General features: G+C 40.1%; 2 protein-coding genes across 2 annotated transcripts in view; one reads left to right on the forward strand and one right to left on the reverse strand.

The window, feature by feature from the left end:
• Positions 1-2,607, reverse strand: part of col5a3a (collagen, type V, alpha 3a) — a 45,415-nt gene extending 42,808 nt beyond the window's left edge. Inside the window, exon 1 of the mRNA XM_072443105.1 lies at positions 2,343-2,607. Within this exon, the coding sequence (XP_072299206.1) occupies positions 2,343-2,427 (85 nt within the window). The 5' untranslated portion in view covers positions 2,428-2,607. The remainder of the gene's footprint in view (positions 1-2,342) is intronic.
• A 6,304-nt stretch (positions 2,608-8,911) lies between these two features.
• Positions 8,912-13,734, forward strand: rdh8a (retinol dehydrogenase 8a). The gene is made up of 6 exons (XM_072443083.1): positions 8,912-9,188; positions 10,808-10,969; positions 11,676-11,855; positions 12,482-12,575; positions 12,648-12,831; positions 13,267-13,734. Exons 1-6 carry the CDS (start codon positions 9,083-9,085, stop codon positions 13,492-13,494), a joined length of 954 nt encoding a protein of 317 aa, XP_072299184.1. The 5' UTR covers positions 8,912-9,082; the 3' UTR covers positions 13,495-13,734.
• Positions 13,735-17,518: the final 3,784 nt, after the last annotated feature.

Here is a 17,518-nt window from a genome sequence, read left to right on the forward strand (position 1 = left end):
ACTCACTAGAACATCACACTCAGTAGAACATCACAGTCACTAGAACATCACACTCATTAGATCATCACACTCACTAGAACATCACAGTCACTAGAAAATCACACTCACTAGAACATCACACTCAGTAGAACATCACAGTCACTAGAACATCACACTCACTAGAACATCACACTCAGTAGAACATCACAGTCACTAGAACATCACACTCACTAGAACATCACACTCAGTAGAACATCACAGTCACTAGAACATCACACTCACTAGAACATCACACTCACTAGATCATCACACTCACTAGAACATCACACTCACTAGATCATCACACTCACTAGATCATCACACTCACTAGAACATCACACTCACTAGAACATCACACTCACTAGAACATCACACTCACTAGAACATCACACTCACTAGAACATCACACTCACTAGATCATCACACTCATTAGAACATCACACTCACTATAGAACATCACACTCACTAGAACATCACACTCACTAGAACATCACACTCACTAGAACATCACACTCACTAGAACATCACAGTCACTAGAACATCACACTCACTAGAACATCACACTCAGTAGAACATCACAGTCACTAGAACATCACACTCATTGGAACATCACACTCACTATAGAACATCACACTCACTAGCACATCACACTCACTAGAACATCACACTCACTAGAACATCACACTCACTAGAACATCACAGTCACTAGAACATCACACTCACTAGAACATCACACTCAGTAGAACATCACAGTCACTAGAACATCACACTCATTAGATCATCACACTCAGTAGAACATCACAGTCACTAGAACATCACACTCACTAGAACATCACACTCAGTAGAACATCACAGTCACTAGAACATCACACTCACTAGAACATCACACTCAGTAGAACATCACAGTCACTAGAACATCACACTCACTAGAACATCACACTCACTAGATCATCACACTCACTAGAACATCACACTCACTAGATCATCACACTCACTAGATCATCACACTCACTAGAACATCACACTCACTAGAACATCACACTCACTAGAACATCACACTCACTAGAACATCACACTCACTAGATCATCACACTCACTAGATCATCACACTCACTAGAACATCACACTCACTAGAACATCACACTCACTAGATCATCACACTCACTAGATCATCACACTCACTAGAACATCACACTCACTAGAACATCACACTCACTAGATCATCACACTCACTAGATCATCACACTCACTAGAACATCACACTCACTAGAACATCACACTCACTAGAACATCACACCCTTTAAGTCTGAACTTTAAGGATTGTATCACAGTAGAGCTATGTATAGTGAGCATCCCTGCATTAAAATCACCTATATGTAGATTTAAGTCACAGAAGCCTTTGGAGAAACTGCAGAGGTGGGTTTTACTCAGTTACATTCAGTAATTATATCTTTTTAAAGTAATGCAGTAATTTGCGGATTGCTTATTTTTATTCCTACTTGAGTAATATTTTGCTTGAAGTAACACAACTCTTACTTGATAAAAGGTTTTGGTTACTCTTCCCAGTAACAGATAAAGTGTTATGTTCACAGTAATATTACTTGATTTAAACATGTGTATTTCTTGCACTGCTCCTTCAGATAGGATTATATAGTATTCCTCATTGTTGTGGTCTATCCTTTGAAAATACTAGCTTCTTTACATTATTTAAGTTGAGTTGAGAAAATGTTTCTTCAAATACTTATATTCTTGCTTGAATAATTTCTTGGACCACTTTTTTTGTACTTTATTTTGAAGTAAAATGACTACTCTGATAAATGACATGCAGCCTATATTCAACAATGGCACAATAATGATCCTAAGCATTTAAGAGTGTTAGTGTTAATCTGTTCTCAAACCCTGTGTCTGCAGAGGGCACGTAAAACAGATCCATGACAGGAATTTTAATCTGCTGAGTCGGTCCAGTGTTCAGCCGTGACCTCGTTCTCGTACCGACGTAAAGCCCGTTCACGGTAAACCTCCGCCGGTCACAAGCAAGCTTCAACATGACATCACCGCGTGCGCACGAGCCTCGCGTCCAAACACTGCACCGTGCACGATCCATCTGTTACAACCATGTCTTATTATGCAGCTGCAGGGCCGAGAGTCTCTCTGAGAGTCCTAAACAACTGATATAAAGACGCAACAGATACAATAAGTTAAATACACCCTAAAAACTTTGCTAGGTCAAGCGTGACAGGCATTTTGACACTCGCACTCTTGACTAGACCTTTCATGATGACTTTTCTCTTCTTGTACGTGGTTTATTGTTCCAAAGACTTTACCTGCTTGTGTCCACATTATGTGCAGTAGGATGCACAGCAGCCCCGGTGTCCTCCTGCGCCCTTTCCTTCTGATTAAAGTGTCCATCTTCAGAGGCGCAGACGCGGAGGGAACTCCGCCAAACTGAACTTAGTTCAAACTAGTGAAACTGGGAAGGAGCTAAGCGTCCATCCGTGGAAAGGGAGATGAGAACTGTGTAGTTCCACTTGGCTGGTCTGGTTGCGGGACTTTTCTTGTGTGGATGCACTTCACGCTCTCCTCTCTCCCACTCATTCAGTTTCTCCCTCTCAGCATCCCTCCCTCTGCTCGGCACCTCCTCCACGCCCTCCTCCACGTGTCCCGGGACGCGAGGGGCTGCCCCATAATTCACTTTTTAAAGGATTATTTGTTGCTGTCACTTCTTGGAGATTATTATTGCCTTGTAAGTGAAAAGGGCATTGTTCCCTTTATTCCCTAAACCTCTCTGGCCTTATCACTGCAGTTTATGAGAAAACTTACACCAGAACTCAGTGTTTTAAAGACATTTATAGATTTAACCTTACAGTGAACTGAGGTGAAAATAAATGACCCAGGCCTACAGTCAGTCATGATTGACAGGTTGTAATGCTGTTCTGACCACCTCAGAGTCACAGACAAATGTGTCTGTTACACATTACACTTTACACCATTCTCCCTTTGTCCCTTTGTCTAATGGACAAAAGGATCAAAAACTGACCTGAGACATTCTGACTATTCAATGATGCAATGACTGCAATTATTTTCATTAAAAACCTGATTAATTCTGTAAAATACTGGGAGTTGGTTGAGACATGCTGAGACTACTCTCATTTATTATAACAAAAATACTGTTTTGAGCCCAGGCTTGAACAAGCCTTTGTACAAGACTCAGGGCTAAATGCTACAAACCACTGCCAAGCTTTAATTTCTCAAAGGAGAAGAGTCTGCCATAACCAGAAGAACAAGAAACATGCCTGATGAAAACGCCTCCAAAAGCAGAATTAGGCAGAATTAGGCTGGACAATAGATATTGATCCGTTTGGTAAACACAAGTGCCTCTGACCCCCGCCGCCTCCGTCCCAGAAACAGGAGCACATTCCTCTCACTTTTTAACAGATAGTTACTAGTCCAGTAACTAGTCTGAGCACCGAGTGAGAAATATTTCTAGAGCATGTGTTATATGCCTCTCCCAAACACTGGACTGGTGAGGAGTTCATTTATCTTCAGCCCTTTCAGCCACGACAGAAATCAAGACTGCATTGTACCACAGACACGCTCAGGGTCCTCTCCCATTTTCATTTGTTTTCGTTTGAACTTTGACTCCTGGTGCGTATTCAACCCATTTTAGTCCGAAAGTGGAAATGTTTTGGTCCTGTTCTAGTCCTTGTTAGTCCAGATTTAGTTTCGGGTTTACTCCTGGTTTAGCCCCAGTGTTGATATGTGAACGCAGCCGGTCGACATCCGAAGGACTAAACTATAATGGGAGGTTCAAACTCGTCTGTGAGAGAAATCAAACCATTCATTTTAATGGAGAACTGCTTTATCACCCATAGTTCCACAACTATAAGAGCAAATGTGACGTTAGGGTATTTATTAAGTTAAATAGGTTTGACCGTACATTAAGTAGGCTCTAGGATCTGATAAAATTCTGGCACAGTCCTTATTCTGGTTGTAAAGCCAAACACTTGGTGCACTTGGTGTTATACATTACATACATCTAGCAAGTGTGGATTCCGCTAGGTTTGGAACATGAGTGAACCTCTGAGCTATTATATTTGTGTTATAATCCATTTTAACTTGGATAGCTGGACAGTTTTTAATGTATAGCTTAAATCATATCACATTCATTAAAGTTATGGACATTTTTGACACTTAAATTGTCTGCTGCATGAAGTGTTCTCCAAACCCCATTTCATCCATTTGTTTTGACGGACATGAATCATTGCGTTGATTGTTTGATCACGCTTCAGCACTAGTGAGTGTGGGCTTTAGCACTGAAATTCACTTTCACTGCTCTAGGTCCATCTCGAGGCAGAACATGCACAAACAAGACCATAGTCCCCAGGGAAGCGACGAAAATGAAGGGAAGTGTAAAAGCAGCAGTGTCTTTCTTCTTGTCTATACAGATTTATGAGTTCAAGAATGGATGTGACCTCTTGTATTTGTTATTTTTCCTGGTAGTTACCTTGGGGCATGTCACATCAGGCGTCATAGGCAGTGTGTCTCTTATGTAACAACAGTTCACAATTAAACAATAACTTCCAAGCATGTTTTTGTTTGATTATCTGTGAGTCCAATCCCAAAAGGTTGTGCTCAAACAACTGTGTTACCTGCGATGAGTGTCTCAGTCCTTTGTGCAGTAAAAGATGGAGTTTGTGACACTTAAGGACATATATTTTGGTCTAATATTTTATTAAACATTGGCTATTTTTTCTTGGAACTAAGAGCTTTGTAGCACAAAGGATAAAAAGCCTTTATCACCACAATAAAACTGAGCTCAATACTTTGGTTTTGGCTCAATACATTTATTTGTTTACTAGATTAATGGGTCGATGGTGTTGATTAATGGACTAATTGTTTTTATTGTGGTTAATAGGATCTCCTTTTGTTGATTAAAGCGTAAGATTTCAGGCAAAAAAAAGGACTTCAATAAATGCATTTACTTAATTACAGGTGTTTTTATAGTACCAGAAAAGCTTTAAAACACTCTTGCTGTGAAAAGGCTTATTTCTCCACAAAATGTGCTATTATGATCCACTATTGCAAGACATTTAATAGCACAACAAAGCACATTTTTCACATATTGTTGACCTGACAGTTGATACCATGTAACCCACAAAATATGTTCCCTGGCATTTCTCACAAAAATGTATTTGTCAGGATACAGACAATTCAAAATATCACCCAAAAACTGTGATATTTTATCGCTTATTCGTTCTACTTAATAACCAATTATAGCAAGTATTTCAACATGCCCCTTTGAGACGTGCTCAGGAAGCGAGATAATATCCTATAGAGCCAAACTATAGAGGAAATGCATGTGGAGGAGTATTGCCCCACATTATCAGCAGCTAAACCTCACTACGCTACACTGACTTTAACACAAAAAGTGCACTCTCTCTCACTCTTACTTTCTGCATGTTGCCTTTTTGGATTGTAAGAGGAACTGCCAGCCCGGTGATAATTATAGTCATTAGAGATGGGGGTAGACTAAGCTAATTAACATCTAAGGACCATGTCTGTTAAATGACCTGCTCAAACAAATAGACTAAATACACCCGGGCAGCAGGCACACTCAAGAGTACATTGCTGTTCAAGCGGCGCTGGCAGCACAAGTGAACTGATTAAGAAGCATAAAAAGTCTGTTAATCTAATTTCTATCTAATGATAATACGCAGCTGGAAGAACTGAGCCGCACTTCAAAATAGTAGTAACGGCAAGAAACGAACACTAAAATTTGCAAAAGAACGTACAGTATTAAGCTTTACTTGTTAGTGTCTTAGTCATTTGTCGGCGTTTCGTCTTTGATAAGTGAGGAATACTGTGGGAATATTAGTAGTTACGTGTTATGACCTGGTGTTCAGTGCATTCCTGGAAAGTCTAAATGACGTTTTATGGTGGTCACTGGTCAGTTATTTCTGAAAGCGCTCTTTGTAGAGGGTCCATTGTGTGTGGTCCGCAGCTGCCGCCAGATTCAAACTCCATTTTGTCTTTGCCTTGATTGTTATTTTTAAGCTGTTTCTCACCCACTTCCAAAACACTTTCAAGCGAATGCATTTCCGAGTACAATTTTAGATTTGATTATTGTAATTTCCAAACAACAGACCCGCAGCAAGTCTTGGCTACATATACATGCATACATGCATAAATTCATACAAACATACATACATACAGACAGACAGACAGACAGACAGACAGAGAGACATACAAACAGACAGACAGACAGACAGACATACAGACAGACAGATAGACATACATACAAACAGACAGACAGACAGACAGACATACAGACAGACAGACATACAGACAGACAGACAGACAGACGGACAGACAGACAGACGGACAGACAGACAGAGAGACGGACGGACAGACAGACAGACGGACATACAGACAGACAGACATACAGACAGACAGATAGACAGACAGACGGACGGACAGACAGACAGACGGACAGACATACATACAGACAGACAGACAGACATACAGACAGACAGATAGACATACATACAAACAGACAGACAGACAGACAGACAGACAGACATTCTCTGCAGTGTCAAACATTCCCCTCTCTCTAGGACACTTTACAACACATATTTTTATACATATACATTTTGCAAATCCATTAAAAGTACACGGTGTAATCTTTGTAGTAAAGTGTCCGCCACACACAGGTCTGCCATTGTTCCACGCTATGTTCCACCATTTAACGCACACAATCTTACATTTAGTCAATTACAAGTGTCATTGCTGAAAGAATTACCTTGCATTCTGACTGTTAACGGTGTTGCGTCTCCACAGATCTGACACGTAACTTGGCCTGAGGGGTACGCTTGCTTGTCTCCATGGAGAAAGATAAGTTTAAGGACACACTGTGGATGATTCCAGGCAGAAGTTGCATGTTGTGCCTTTAAATATTGTTTTTGCCAACAGCATTGCACTCAATTATTTTATCATTTGACTATTTTTACAGCTGTATTTTACATCTGTGTTTAAAATGTTGGTCAGTCATTGTATGTAAATATATGTAAAAGACCAGTTATGGCCACAAGGGGTCAGTTTGAGAAGATGCTCTGCAAATGTGTGAGATTAGTATTAGTACAGTGCAGTGGTATAGATAGTGTTTTAGTGTTGAATTATGTCATTATTATTAAGAAAACATTGCGTTCCTTGATTAGGTAGGACATTTCAGTTTATTCTTGTATTCAAAGTAAACTGACTCCAGGTTCCATTTCAAATTTAAATTGTGCAAGTTCTTTGTCCTAGTCTGAAAGTGTGAAAGCTTATTGTATGGAAAAGCATGTAAGAACCTGCATTCCCTCCTCCTCCTCCTCCTCCCCCAGTCTCCGTCTTCAGTTCTTATGTTGCGTCCAAGTGTTTTGAAATTCCACTGAAATAGCTCAGGCCTTTTGAGTGTCCAGCAGCTTCTCCATCACTGTCCACTGTCCACTCCTGGAGGGACAGAAAGGGAACGTCTGACCTCAACTGACTCCTGTTCGCCACATGTTAAACTGCAACACAACAAACTGCATTTTGGAAGGGTTTGTTTTGTCATATAATGTGAAAAAAACAATCCAATCTCTACCATTGTGACTGCAAAATCAGAGATGGAGAACAACCAAATCACAACAAGCAAGTGCAATCTCGCCACCAAGTGACAACTGCACTTCAGGAGCACAAAATAGAGAACGTTATTTTAACTTGAAGCTTGGACCGGCTTTGTGTTTTGTTTTTGGAGGAAAAAAGACACAAGCACCATTTGCCAAACTTTTGTTCAAATAATACTAGGCATATTTTAATATTACAGTAATATAATCGGAAAACCAGACCTCAATAACATTATTAAAACAAACTATATGTATTGCTCATTTTAATATTACTGGCTGATAATAAATGGGATTGAACATCCCCAGAGCAGAGATCACGCAAGCATTGGGTAAATACAGTATGTGTGGTGCAAGTCAAAGTGTCTAATCTCTCCACACACACATCTCCTATTGTTTTATCAGCAAATAAGATACAATAAATCACACGAAGAGATTGCACTGCTCCTGTTAAAAAGTGGAGCTTATACAATCCTGTAATCACAACTATAAATATAATAAATTATATTATAAATATGTTGTAGGGACTATGTACATCAGGTTGAAATCTTTACTTGATAATAATTAACATAACAAACGTTGGATTCAATGCTTGTACTCTGGCCTTTTTATAGGAAACACCTTGACCTTATCAGGTGCACTTTGACCTCTGACAACATCAACCCATTGCATTATCCTCATAATAATTTGATTTGTTTTATTTTAATGTATAGTAAATAGTTGAACAGGTTGGGCAGTTTACGAGTTTATTTTCAATCAAGTAATACAATGATACATTTGATTTAAATGACTGTAGCTATAGTGACTTGTGATGTTGTTCTACTTCTGACCAGGAGATGGCAGTGTAATGCAAAGCATTGAGCCTCCAGCTCTCAATGGAAAGTGAGGGTCTTTATACATGCTAAGTATTTAGTGTGACACTGTGATTCTACGTAAATATTAATGAAATAATAAACATTAACATGTAGACCAACGTCACATCATAACATATTAAAGTCGCACAATCCTTGCATTTTAATTATGTTATATAGGCCAACATTGGACAGGGCCAATTAAGAATGAAACCAGAAGTCAAACTAAAGCTTCAGTTCGGACACAAAAGCCTAAACTCAGAGTGGGACAAACCTCAGTGACACATAATGGTCCCAGACTAAGCACTGCCCCTTCGTGACACGCACGGACGCGCACGCAGTGCAACAGTTTAAAGGTTTGTTTTTCCTGTTTGCAAAGCTGCGACACCTATCACGTATAAACGTGTTGTGCAGAGGTGTTTGGATGTTGCGTTCATAAACCATGTGACTGCATTAGGCTCACATGGCCCAGCGGCTGCATGATCCGCTTTAGTTTGTTAAAGTCCGGGGAACGGGAGCTCCTCAGCAGCGACCATCCGGTGCAGAGGCCGCTGCAAACACTCTGGATAAATCATGGCGAACAGCGGGCACAAAGTTGTGTTGATCACCGGCTGCTCCTCCGGCATCGGGTTACGGATCGCCGTCACGCTGGCCAGAGATGAAAAGAAGCGTTACCATGGTAAAAAGCGCCTTGTTTTGCGTTGATTCTTAAATGAGTGGCGAGCGCGCTGGTGTTCGCGGACGCGCTCCGTGTTTGCTCTGTGCAAAGGTAAAGGTTAATTGAGCCTCTGTCGCGCACACAGTGTACGATCCGCTCTGTGCGTGAGGAGCGCGTGGAAAGTCTTTGTCAGTGAGTTAAGAAGTTAAGCTCAGATTCATATTAACAACAACTGCGAGCTTTATTTGTTTGAATCATTAGTTGCAAGCAAAGTCCCCCGGCCACAGCTCTGAGATGCCGCTCGCAGGCGGAATCATAAAAAGAGGCTTGTCAGTTCTCTTTCAAGTGACTTCTCCCGCACAAAGCCCCCTTTTATGGACCTGAATTGTAGACCGCCCGCTCCGGTTTAGTACCGTGTCTAATGTGGCTTTAGTCCCTCAGTGCGCCGAGTGTTGAAAGGGGGACAAAGTTTGGGACCTGTACAAGCGAGAGTTCATTAAGAACCAAGGCCTGGTTTAAGTCTTCATTGGAGCCGGGATGAAACACTCTGACACATTTGCTCTGACACATCCTCCTCTGCAGCGGCCCAGACGTCACGACTGTCACCTGGCTGCACAAACATGTCAGGTCAGGGGTTTGGGCTGTCCTTGTTTGTGAAGAGAGAGAGACGTTGAATAATTGGACTATCTTTTTCAAAGTAAATGGATGTGGAAGTAAGTTGCCATAGTGAAAAAGATTAGCCAGAGTGAGCCCTAAACCCACAGAATACTTTCTTGAATGTGCTGCAATGTGGCTCTTTCAAGAATGCATAAAGCTGCCCAGGAGCAATTCCTGAAGGAGTCAAGGAACAATGGGCCTCTTGTTCCAGTCTCAACTAAATTCGTAAATCTCTTTGTTGCTTCACTGACACACTGTTTGTTAATCGTGAGGATTAGACTTCATTCGATTTGAACATTGCACATTGTGTAATGTTGTGCCTGAACATTATCTTTGCACAGCTGTACTGCACATTACTTTTCTCTGAAATACTTTGGCCCACTGGGGCAGTGTGTCTGTCCTCTGCTCATCCTGGTTACAAAGGAGTAATGACATAATGCAATAATGGCTTGTTTACCAGCACAGCTATTATGCAAGAGCCCTATCTAGTTTCACTGGGAGATAGTGGCATTTAGCAGAGTGAGCTGAATGCGGCCAGGTCATCACCAGCTGATAGCCACTGGTTCTGGTCCTGATAGATGACAGACAACTCTGTTCTTTGTCTTCAAAGACCAAGTTATGAGTGTAAACCAAGGCCACTTCTGAGTAGTGTGACCCTGACGCTCAGCCCACGCCCAGCACATACCAGTGCAGTGCAGAGACCTGCTGTGGCACTTTGCACTGATCAGGTTTCACTGTCCCCTGTGTCAGACTTTACTGAAGACTTTCCTTCCATGAGCAATATATTCATCTGTAGAAACAAAAAACAACATCCAAGTATTCTTTAGTTAATAAATACAGAGGTTAAAGTCAGGCTGGCACTTAATCTTTAACACAACAATATGCAAATCACTATGAGGTTAATCAAAAGAGCCTGGAAGTGAAGTGAAGGCCTCCACATGTTATAAGCCTGTTATAAAACCTTTCTATTTGTCTTTTATCAGTTATAGCCACGATGAGGGACCTGAGGAAGAAGGACAAACTGGTGGAGGCGGCTGGTGATGCATTTGGGAAGACGCTGACGCTGCTCCCTCTGGACGTGTGCAGTGATGAGTCAATCAAAACCTGCGTCAACAGTGTTAAAGATCGCCACATTGACATCTTAAGTAAGTGCAACAGCAAGTACAGACACGTTCCCACGAGTTAGCAGGAGACTCACTGTCCCAGCTGTTGTTATTCAGTCACAGAATAAAGGAAACACATTTTGCAGCAGCTTCTATTATACACTCGCAACAACAATCATTTGCATCAGCGTTCAAATTCACAATCGAACAGCTTTAAACTAAGAAATAATCTGTATCCCACTGAACCTTTTACCCCATTACACAAGACTCAAGTCATTTTTGTGCACATGTTACGTCACTCCAAATGTTGCTGTTGTAACTTGCTGACCCCTGGTGGTAGTCTAGAGAACGACATTTTTGTTAATAGTTGTACATTTCCATTATTATTAGTAGTAGTATTATCTTGTCTTACGCTAGATGTTTATTTTATTTATTTTATTTATTTTATTTATTTTATTTATTTTATTTATTTTATTTATTTTATTTATTTTATTTATTTTATTTATTTTATTTATTTTTATTTTCCCCCTCCATCCCTTGTTGGGAAATGGGAGGTTTTGTCTATAGGAGTTTTTGCTTATAAGAGTTTTTGTTTATAAGAGTTCTTCTATTGAGAGTGTTTTTTAAACTTCCTATAAGTTATCTGTTCTTTTCCTCTGTATCTACCTGCGTTGCAACAATGACATTTCCCCATGTGTGGACAATAAAGGAATATCTTATCTTATCTTATCTTACATTTGTTCTGTAGTTAATAATGCCGGCGTGGGTTTGCTCGGACCTTTGGAAAGCATCAGCATCGAGGAGATGAAGCGAGTGTTTGAAACCAACTTCTTTGGTGTCGTTCGGATGATTAAAGAAGTGATGCCCGACATGAAAAAGAGGCGCTCAGGACACATTGTGGTCATGAGCAGCGTCATGGGGCTCCAAGGTAACAATTTATGTTTTATTGATTTATTTCAACTGTACTATTGATTTTTATTTAAGCTTTTTTGTTGGTTTATTAGGATTTTTTGTCACAATAATTAGAGCACAGATGTATAAAGCAATTCAAATATTACGCATATGAAACTCATTTGACTAAAAATATACTCTTCTCAGGCATTACAGTATTAAAACTGGATTATTACTGATGGTCATTATGCAACAAGATTACTCTTCTGGTTCACCGCTAGTTCACAGTGTACAGTTCACAGTTCACAGCCTTTTCATTTTAAGTTATTTTTATTATTATTATTTTATTTTATCTTTATTTTCTTCCCTCCATTCCCTATTAATACATGAGAGGATCTGTTTACAGGAGTTTTGTTAATAAGAGTTTTTGTTTTTGTTTGAGTTTTTGTTTTTGTTCATAAGAGTTCTTCTATTATGTTTAAACTTCCTGTCCTTTCCCCCTGTATCTACTGCGTTGTAACACCAAAATTTCCCCATGTGTGGACAATAAAGGAATATCTTATCTTATCTTAAAATAAACTTAATTTATCCCTTAGGGGCAATTGACGCTTGAGTTTAATGTAATCTAGAAATAATATAATGATTTTCTAAAATGCTTTCTAGGAGTGGTCTTCAATGATGTTTATACAGCCTCTAAGTTTGCTATGGAGGGTTTCTGTGAGAGCATGGCAGTGCAGCTGATGAAGTTCAACGTCCGGTAAGCTCCTCGCTCCATTATCTTCCACTTTTACAGCGTGCATATGGGACATTTTCACTTGACCACCGACAGGATGTCTATGATCGAGCCTGGCCCAGTGCACACAGAGTTTGAGACCAAGATGATGGATGATGTGGCTAAGATGGAGTATCCAGGAGCAGACGCAGACACAGTTCGATATTTCAAAGACGTTTATCTACCGTCTTCGATAGATATATTTGAAGCCATGGGCCAAACTCCAGAAGACGTTGCCAAGGTAAGAAAACAAACACTCTTGGAGAGGGAAGGGAAATGTTTGCTCTTTATATCCATATCAAAATACATTTGTCTTACAGTCTTGGGTTTCAGCTTCCTGAGGTGATATTATGAGCATTGTTACCCATTAAATGTATTTTTGAATTAATACGGCAACTGAGCTAGATTTTAATTCCTCTGAAACACATGAATAGAACACTTAATTGCAAAGATTGAATTGAAGGATAAAAAGCATCTAAATAATAATAATACGTTTTGAATGTGGCAGGGAACCAAAGATACTATAGATACAGATATTATAACAACATCAATAGAATACTGTATATTGGAAATGGGGTGCAGAGCAAAAATACAAAATGAACATTGAAAGACATTTTTGTTATACCCAATAATATTTCTGGCCACGCTGTACAAACAAAACCCTCTCTACTTCCAGTGCACTAAGAAAGTCATTGAGTCAAGCAGCCCGCGATTCAGGAACTTGACCAACAGTTTGTATACTCCCATCGTGGCCTTGAAGTACGCTGATGAGACCGGGGGCCTGTCTGTCAACACCTTCTACAATCTGCTCTTCAACTTTGGGCCCCTCATGCACATCACCATGAGCATCCTCAAGTGCCTGACCTGCAGCTGCCTGAGGAGGCGCACTATCTCCCCGAACTGAAGAGCTATACCACAATCTCACTTTGATGCCAGTTGTCGCCAGTTCCTCCTCTTGCCTTTTATGGTCATGATTTGGATGAGCTGGTTATGTGCCTTTTAGTTGAAAACATAACGATGATAAGTTTTGGAGAAATCATGCACAATTGCACAATATTGCATAGTATTATGTACAAAGTGTGCCGTAGTAACACTTTACTTTCAGTCACCTTGTAAGCAATAAAATACATTAATGGATTATTGTTAATTACAAATTAGTACCGGTAATCAAATTTGATTAACCTATGTCCCAAAACATTATCAATATATATATATATATATATATATATATATATATATATATATATATATATCAAATCAATGCATTTTTTTGCACAAAATGTTTAAAAAAGTGATCTGTTCCAACTTTAGGCCATGGTGTATATATGTATATGTAACTATAAATACGTTCTAGGTTCTGATTTTCCTCTGTTTATCATTTTGCGTTGGTTTACATGATCTAATTGCTCTACATTATAATAATGTCAGTATTAATTGTGTTTAACAGTGTTGAAATAGAACTTCTGAGACTTCTAACTAACTGCTTAAATCCCTCGAGTGATGCTTCATTGTGTGTAATAGCTCCACAGTGTTACTGGTGTTATTGTAAGAGCTGCAGTGACGAGATCTACAGGACAGACCTGTAGTATTTGCCCAAGTATTGAACTCAAAAAGAGCCCACGGATAACATGAGATCAAAGTTTGGACTACACCGAGTTACAGAGAAGCAGGAACTGTGTACATAAAGCATCAGACCTACAAAGATTACGCTTTATTTTGCATTAATGACTCTAATTGTTATAACTGGATGATATCTTAATCTATGGATGATCAAAGTTGTATTTTCTATTTTTGAATATTCAAAATCAAAGTTGTTGTTGTTTTTTTATTGTCTCTCCTGATTGAAACAAATAAACACCCCGGTTTTACCCTCCTCAGCTTCACTTTCTCATAGCAATAGCAGGCAGTGACCAACAGGGGGCAACATTTTCCTACGTCACTGCCCCACCACCAACCTGTTGACAAGCAGAGCCACTGGATGCATGGGAATGTGTCCTCAACGGGCCGCGATAAGGATGAGGAACACAAGTGGCAGCTCCAGCCTCTATCTCTTGTGCCATTTCACCCACAACACTGCACATACTCCTAGACTCGAACTGCACCAGAGTTCTGATCCAGTTGATGAATCTGGCCAAAATGCTCAGTCGGATTCTTCAAGTGCACGGCCCAAAGTTAGTGATGTGTTGATGGATATAAAGAGGTCATGGCCTGCTCCTCCCTTGAACCCCCAGCCTGCTCGCACACACCCCGCTTTGTACCATGTGAGAGAATGTGACCTGGTTCCCATCCACGAGGAGGGGGCGCACTCCAGTGACAATCTAGCCAGACGTACCAGCTGCCCCCCCCCCCCCCCCTTTTTTTTTTTTTTTGGGCCACGACCCCTCGGTCCAGTGAGGGCTCGGAAAAAAAGACCACACTCTCACCCAACTTCTCCCCTACTCTGCTCTCAACATTGACAAAAAAAAGTTCGGACGTGACATGGGACGTGCGACTATAACTTGTTGCGTTTGTGATATTTTCCGCGCACATTCAGCCCCCGTGCGTCTTCATCAGAGGCGACAGCTCAGCAACAATGGGACAAAGACGCTGTCAATCACAATCAGGATGGGTGTGCGCCGCGGTGGGTGCAGGGCATGCGGCCCGCGGGACGCAAGTGCAGCGGAGGGACGGGACGGGACGGGACGGGACGGGACGGGGGGGAGAGGTCTATGTGGGACGCCGCGGTGCAGGACGGGGTGGTGGGGGGGTGTCGGATCCAGGAAAATGAGAATCGGGGCTGCACGTATAGGCCTTCAATGGGAGATCTGTTTACTAATTGAGTGAACACTGAGTTACAGCAAAGTCTCATTCAGCAAGAGGTCTCACACCATTATTGTGCACCTTTGTTTCACAATCAAGGACATAATAGGTTTATAACGAGGGCAGCATGACATGATGAGGTCTTCTTATCTTAACTGGAGCACTCAGAGTTTGTACACACCCTTGTTTTGCTTACGACGTGGTAGAAATGGGACCAAGCTTTTTTCTATAGTGGCACATTTGATGATTTAAGCTATACATTATTGATTGTGCACTTTTACAATGTCAAGCTTGTTGCCAAAGCTACTGCACATCATTTCTTAACAAGTAGGTCTAAGTTGTGTGGTTAGTGTTCCCGCCTGACTACGAACTTAATTCTTAATTCTGTATCTTAACAAATAAATTAAAGTACTAGAAGTGAAACGATTCCCAAATAAATGAGAAATTATGTTAGGTTCTCTGGTGGTGGGTTTCTCTTTGAAAATGTCATACCTTTGCCTGGAATGTTCCACAATAGATCATAAACTTGTCTTTACTTTACTCAACTGATTTTTATTTATTACCAAAAATACTTGGTGCGGTTGTGTCATCTGCTAAACGATAGGGTCTTTTCAATTCTAGAATAGTAATACTCAGGTGCACAATGTAGACGGATGGAAAGATTGAGAGAAAATTCACATGTTTAAGCTGATTTATTTTAAAATTAGGAATCAGGTCCACAAAACATGTAAAACAATCTTTACAAAGAAACTTGTGGTTCTAAATTGAGATAATTTGACTTGATGTCGACTCAATTTGTTCCTGTTCTTGTTCTTTTAGTTCAGTTTCATGTCTAGTCCTGGTCTACTCCCAAATTTAATGTGGTGAATCGGATACTCCCACATTTGATGCTTTATTGATTTTGGAAAGAGACAAAATATTAAAAAACATAAATACACAACAACAACATCAACTCGGCCCAACCAACGTAACATAAAGAAACCCCAAGAAGAGCCATTTACTGTGTCGTCGTCTGCTCCTTCAATTATTTCATTAACTTGTTCTCTTTTTACTGCCAGTGCCAACACTCAGCCACACCTCACTATGACCAAACCAGCTCAGAAGACAGACAAGCAAACAGACAGCTGCACTTTTAATATCTTATACAGCAAAGACGCGGGAGAGAGAGACAAATTAAGAGAGAAGATGTCTCATTGTGGTCGGTGTCTAGACAGAGTGCTTGAGTCTGATCCCAAGTCACGGATCGACACCTTTCCGAGTTGTTTACTCTCTACATCCCTTGATAGCGGAACAGAATACAAAGATGCATGTGAGCGCTGTCGATAACATGGAAAACGTAAGAGTCCCCGTGAGACACAACTGACAGGTAACACCGCAGGGACTAAAGCACACTTCAATCTTTGTGAAGGGCTGGGAGAGATCTTCTGCTGAGATAACGTCACTAAAAATAATGTGTGTGTTCAGGAATGAGTTTGTGTTTAGCCAGAAAGCAGTTAATTAAATGAAAAAAATACAAAAAGTGAATAGCTGTCAAATGGCCGCTGTTTTTGTTTTGGCTATTGACATAAATTCACTTTTGGAACATACAGAAAAAAAGCTTTTAACATTGGAATGTTGTAAAAAGAGCTGAATAATTAAATAACTTTTGTGATTTATTTTACAGACATTGCACTACATTTGTCTGATAATTAAACCCCAGCTAATGACTTTTGAATGTATTACTTTACCTATACCTTCCTGAAATAGAAGTTTACTTTGACATTCTTGCCTTCTAATTGTTTTACTTGAGTAAGCGAAATCGCCCCAAAAATTTTAAGTATCCTCTAATTTGAAGTAAACTACACGGAAAAGAGCTCAAGTACACAGGAGTTCTTGCAAAAAACTATGAAGTACTAGTAAATTGTAGATTGGTATATAAAAAAGGAGTAGAAACTCACTCACTTCGAAAACTCCATGCCTCTGCTGTGGTCCACATCAATTATAAATCCATTTTATTGGATTTAGTCAACAAATATTGGTCGGCTGAGACAGTTTGTCACTGAATACTTTTTACTTCACTACTTTTGAGAGCAGGTATCTTTAGAATTAGATTTATGAAAGATTGATTTAGAAGAAGAAAACATTTCATT

Source organism: Eucyclogobius newberryi, unplaced genomic scaffold (genome assembly GCF_026437365.1).
Source record: "Eucyclogobius newberryi isolate DKJ021-1_F unplaced genomic scaffold, fEucNew1.0.hap1 SCAF_13, whole genome shotgun sequence".
NCBI lineage: Eukaryota > Metazoa > Chordata > Actinopteri > Gobiiformes > Gobiidae > Eucyclogobius > Eucyclogobius newberryi.

Coding starts and splice junctions, on each gene's coding strand:
- rdh8a (XM_072443083.1), top strand. CDS start 9,083: ATGGCGAACAGCGGGCACAAAGTTGTGTTGATCACCGGCTGCTCCTCC. Junction 9,189..10,807: donor TGAAAAGAAGCGTTACCATG/GTAAAAAGCGCC, acceptor GTCTTTTATCAG/TTATAGCCACGATGAGGGAC. Junction 12,832..13,266: donor CTCCAGAAGACGTTGCCAAG/GTAAGAAAACAA, acceptor CTCTACTTCCAG/TGCACTAAGAAAGTCATTGA.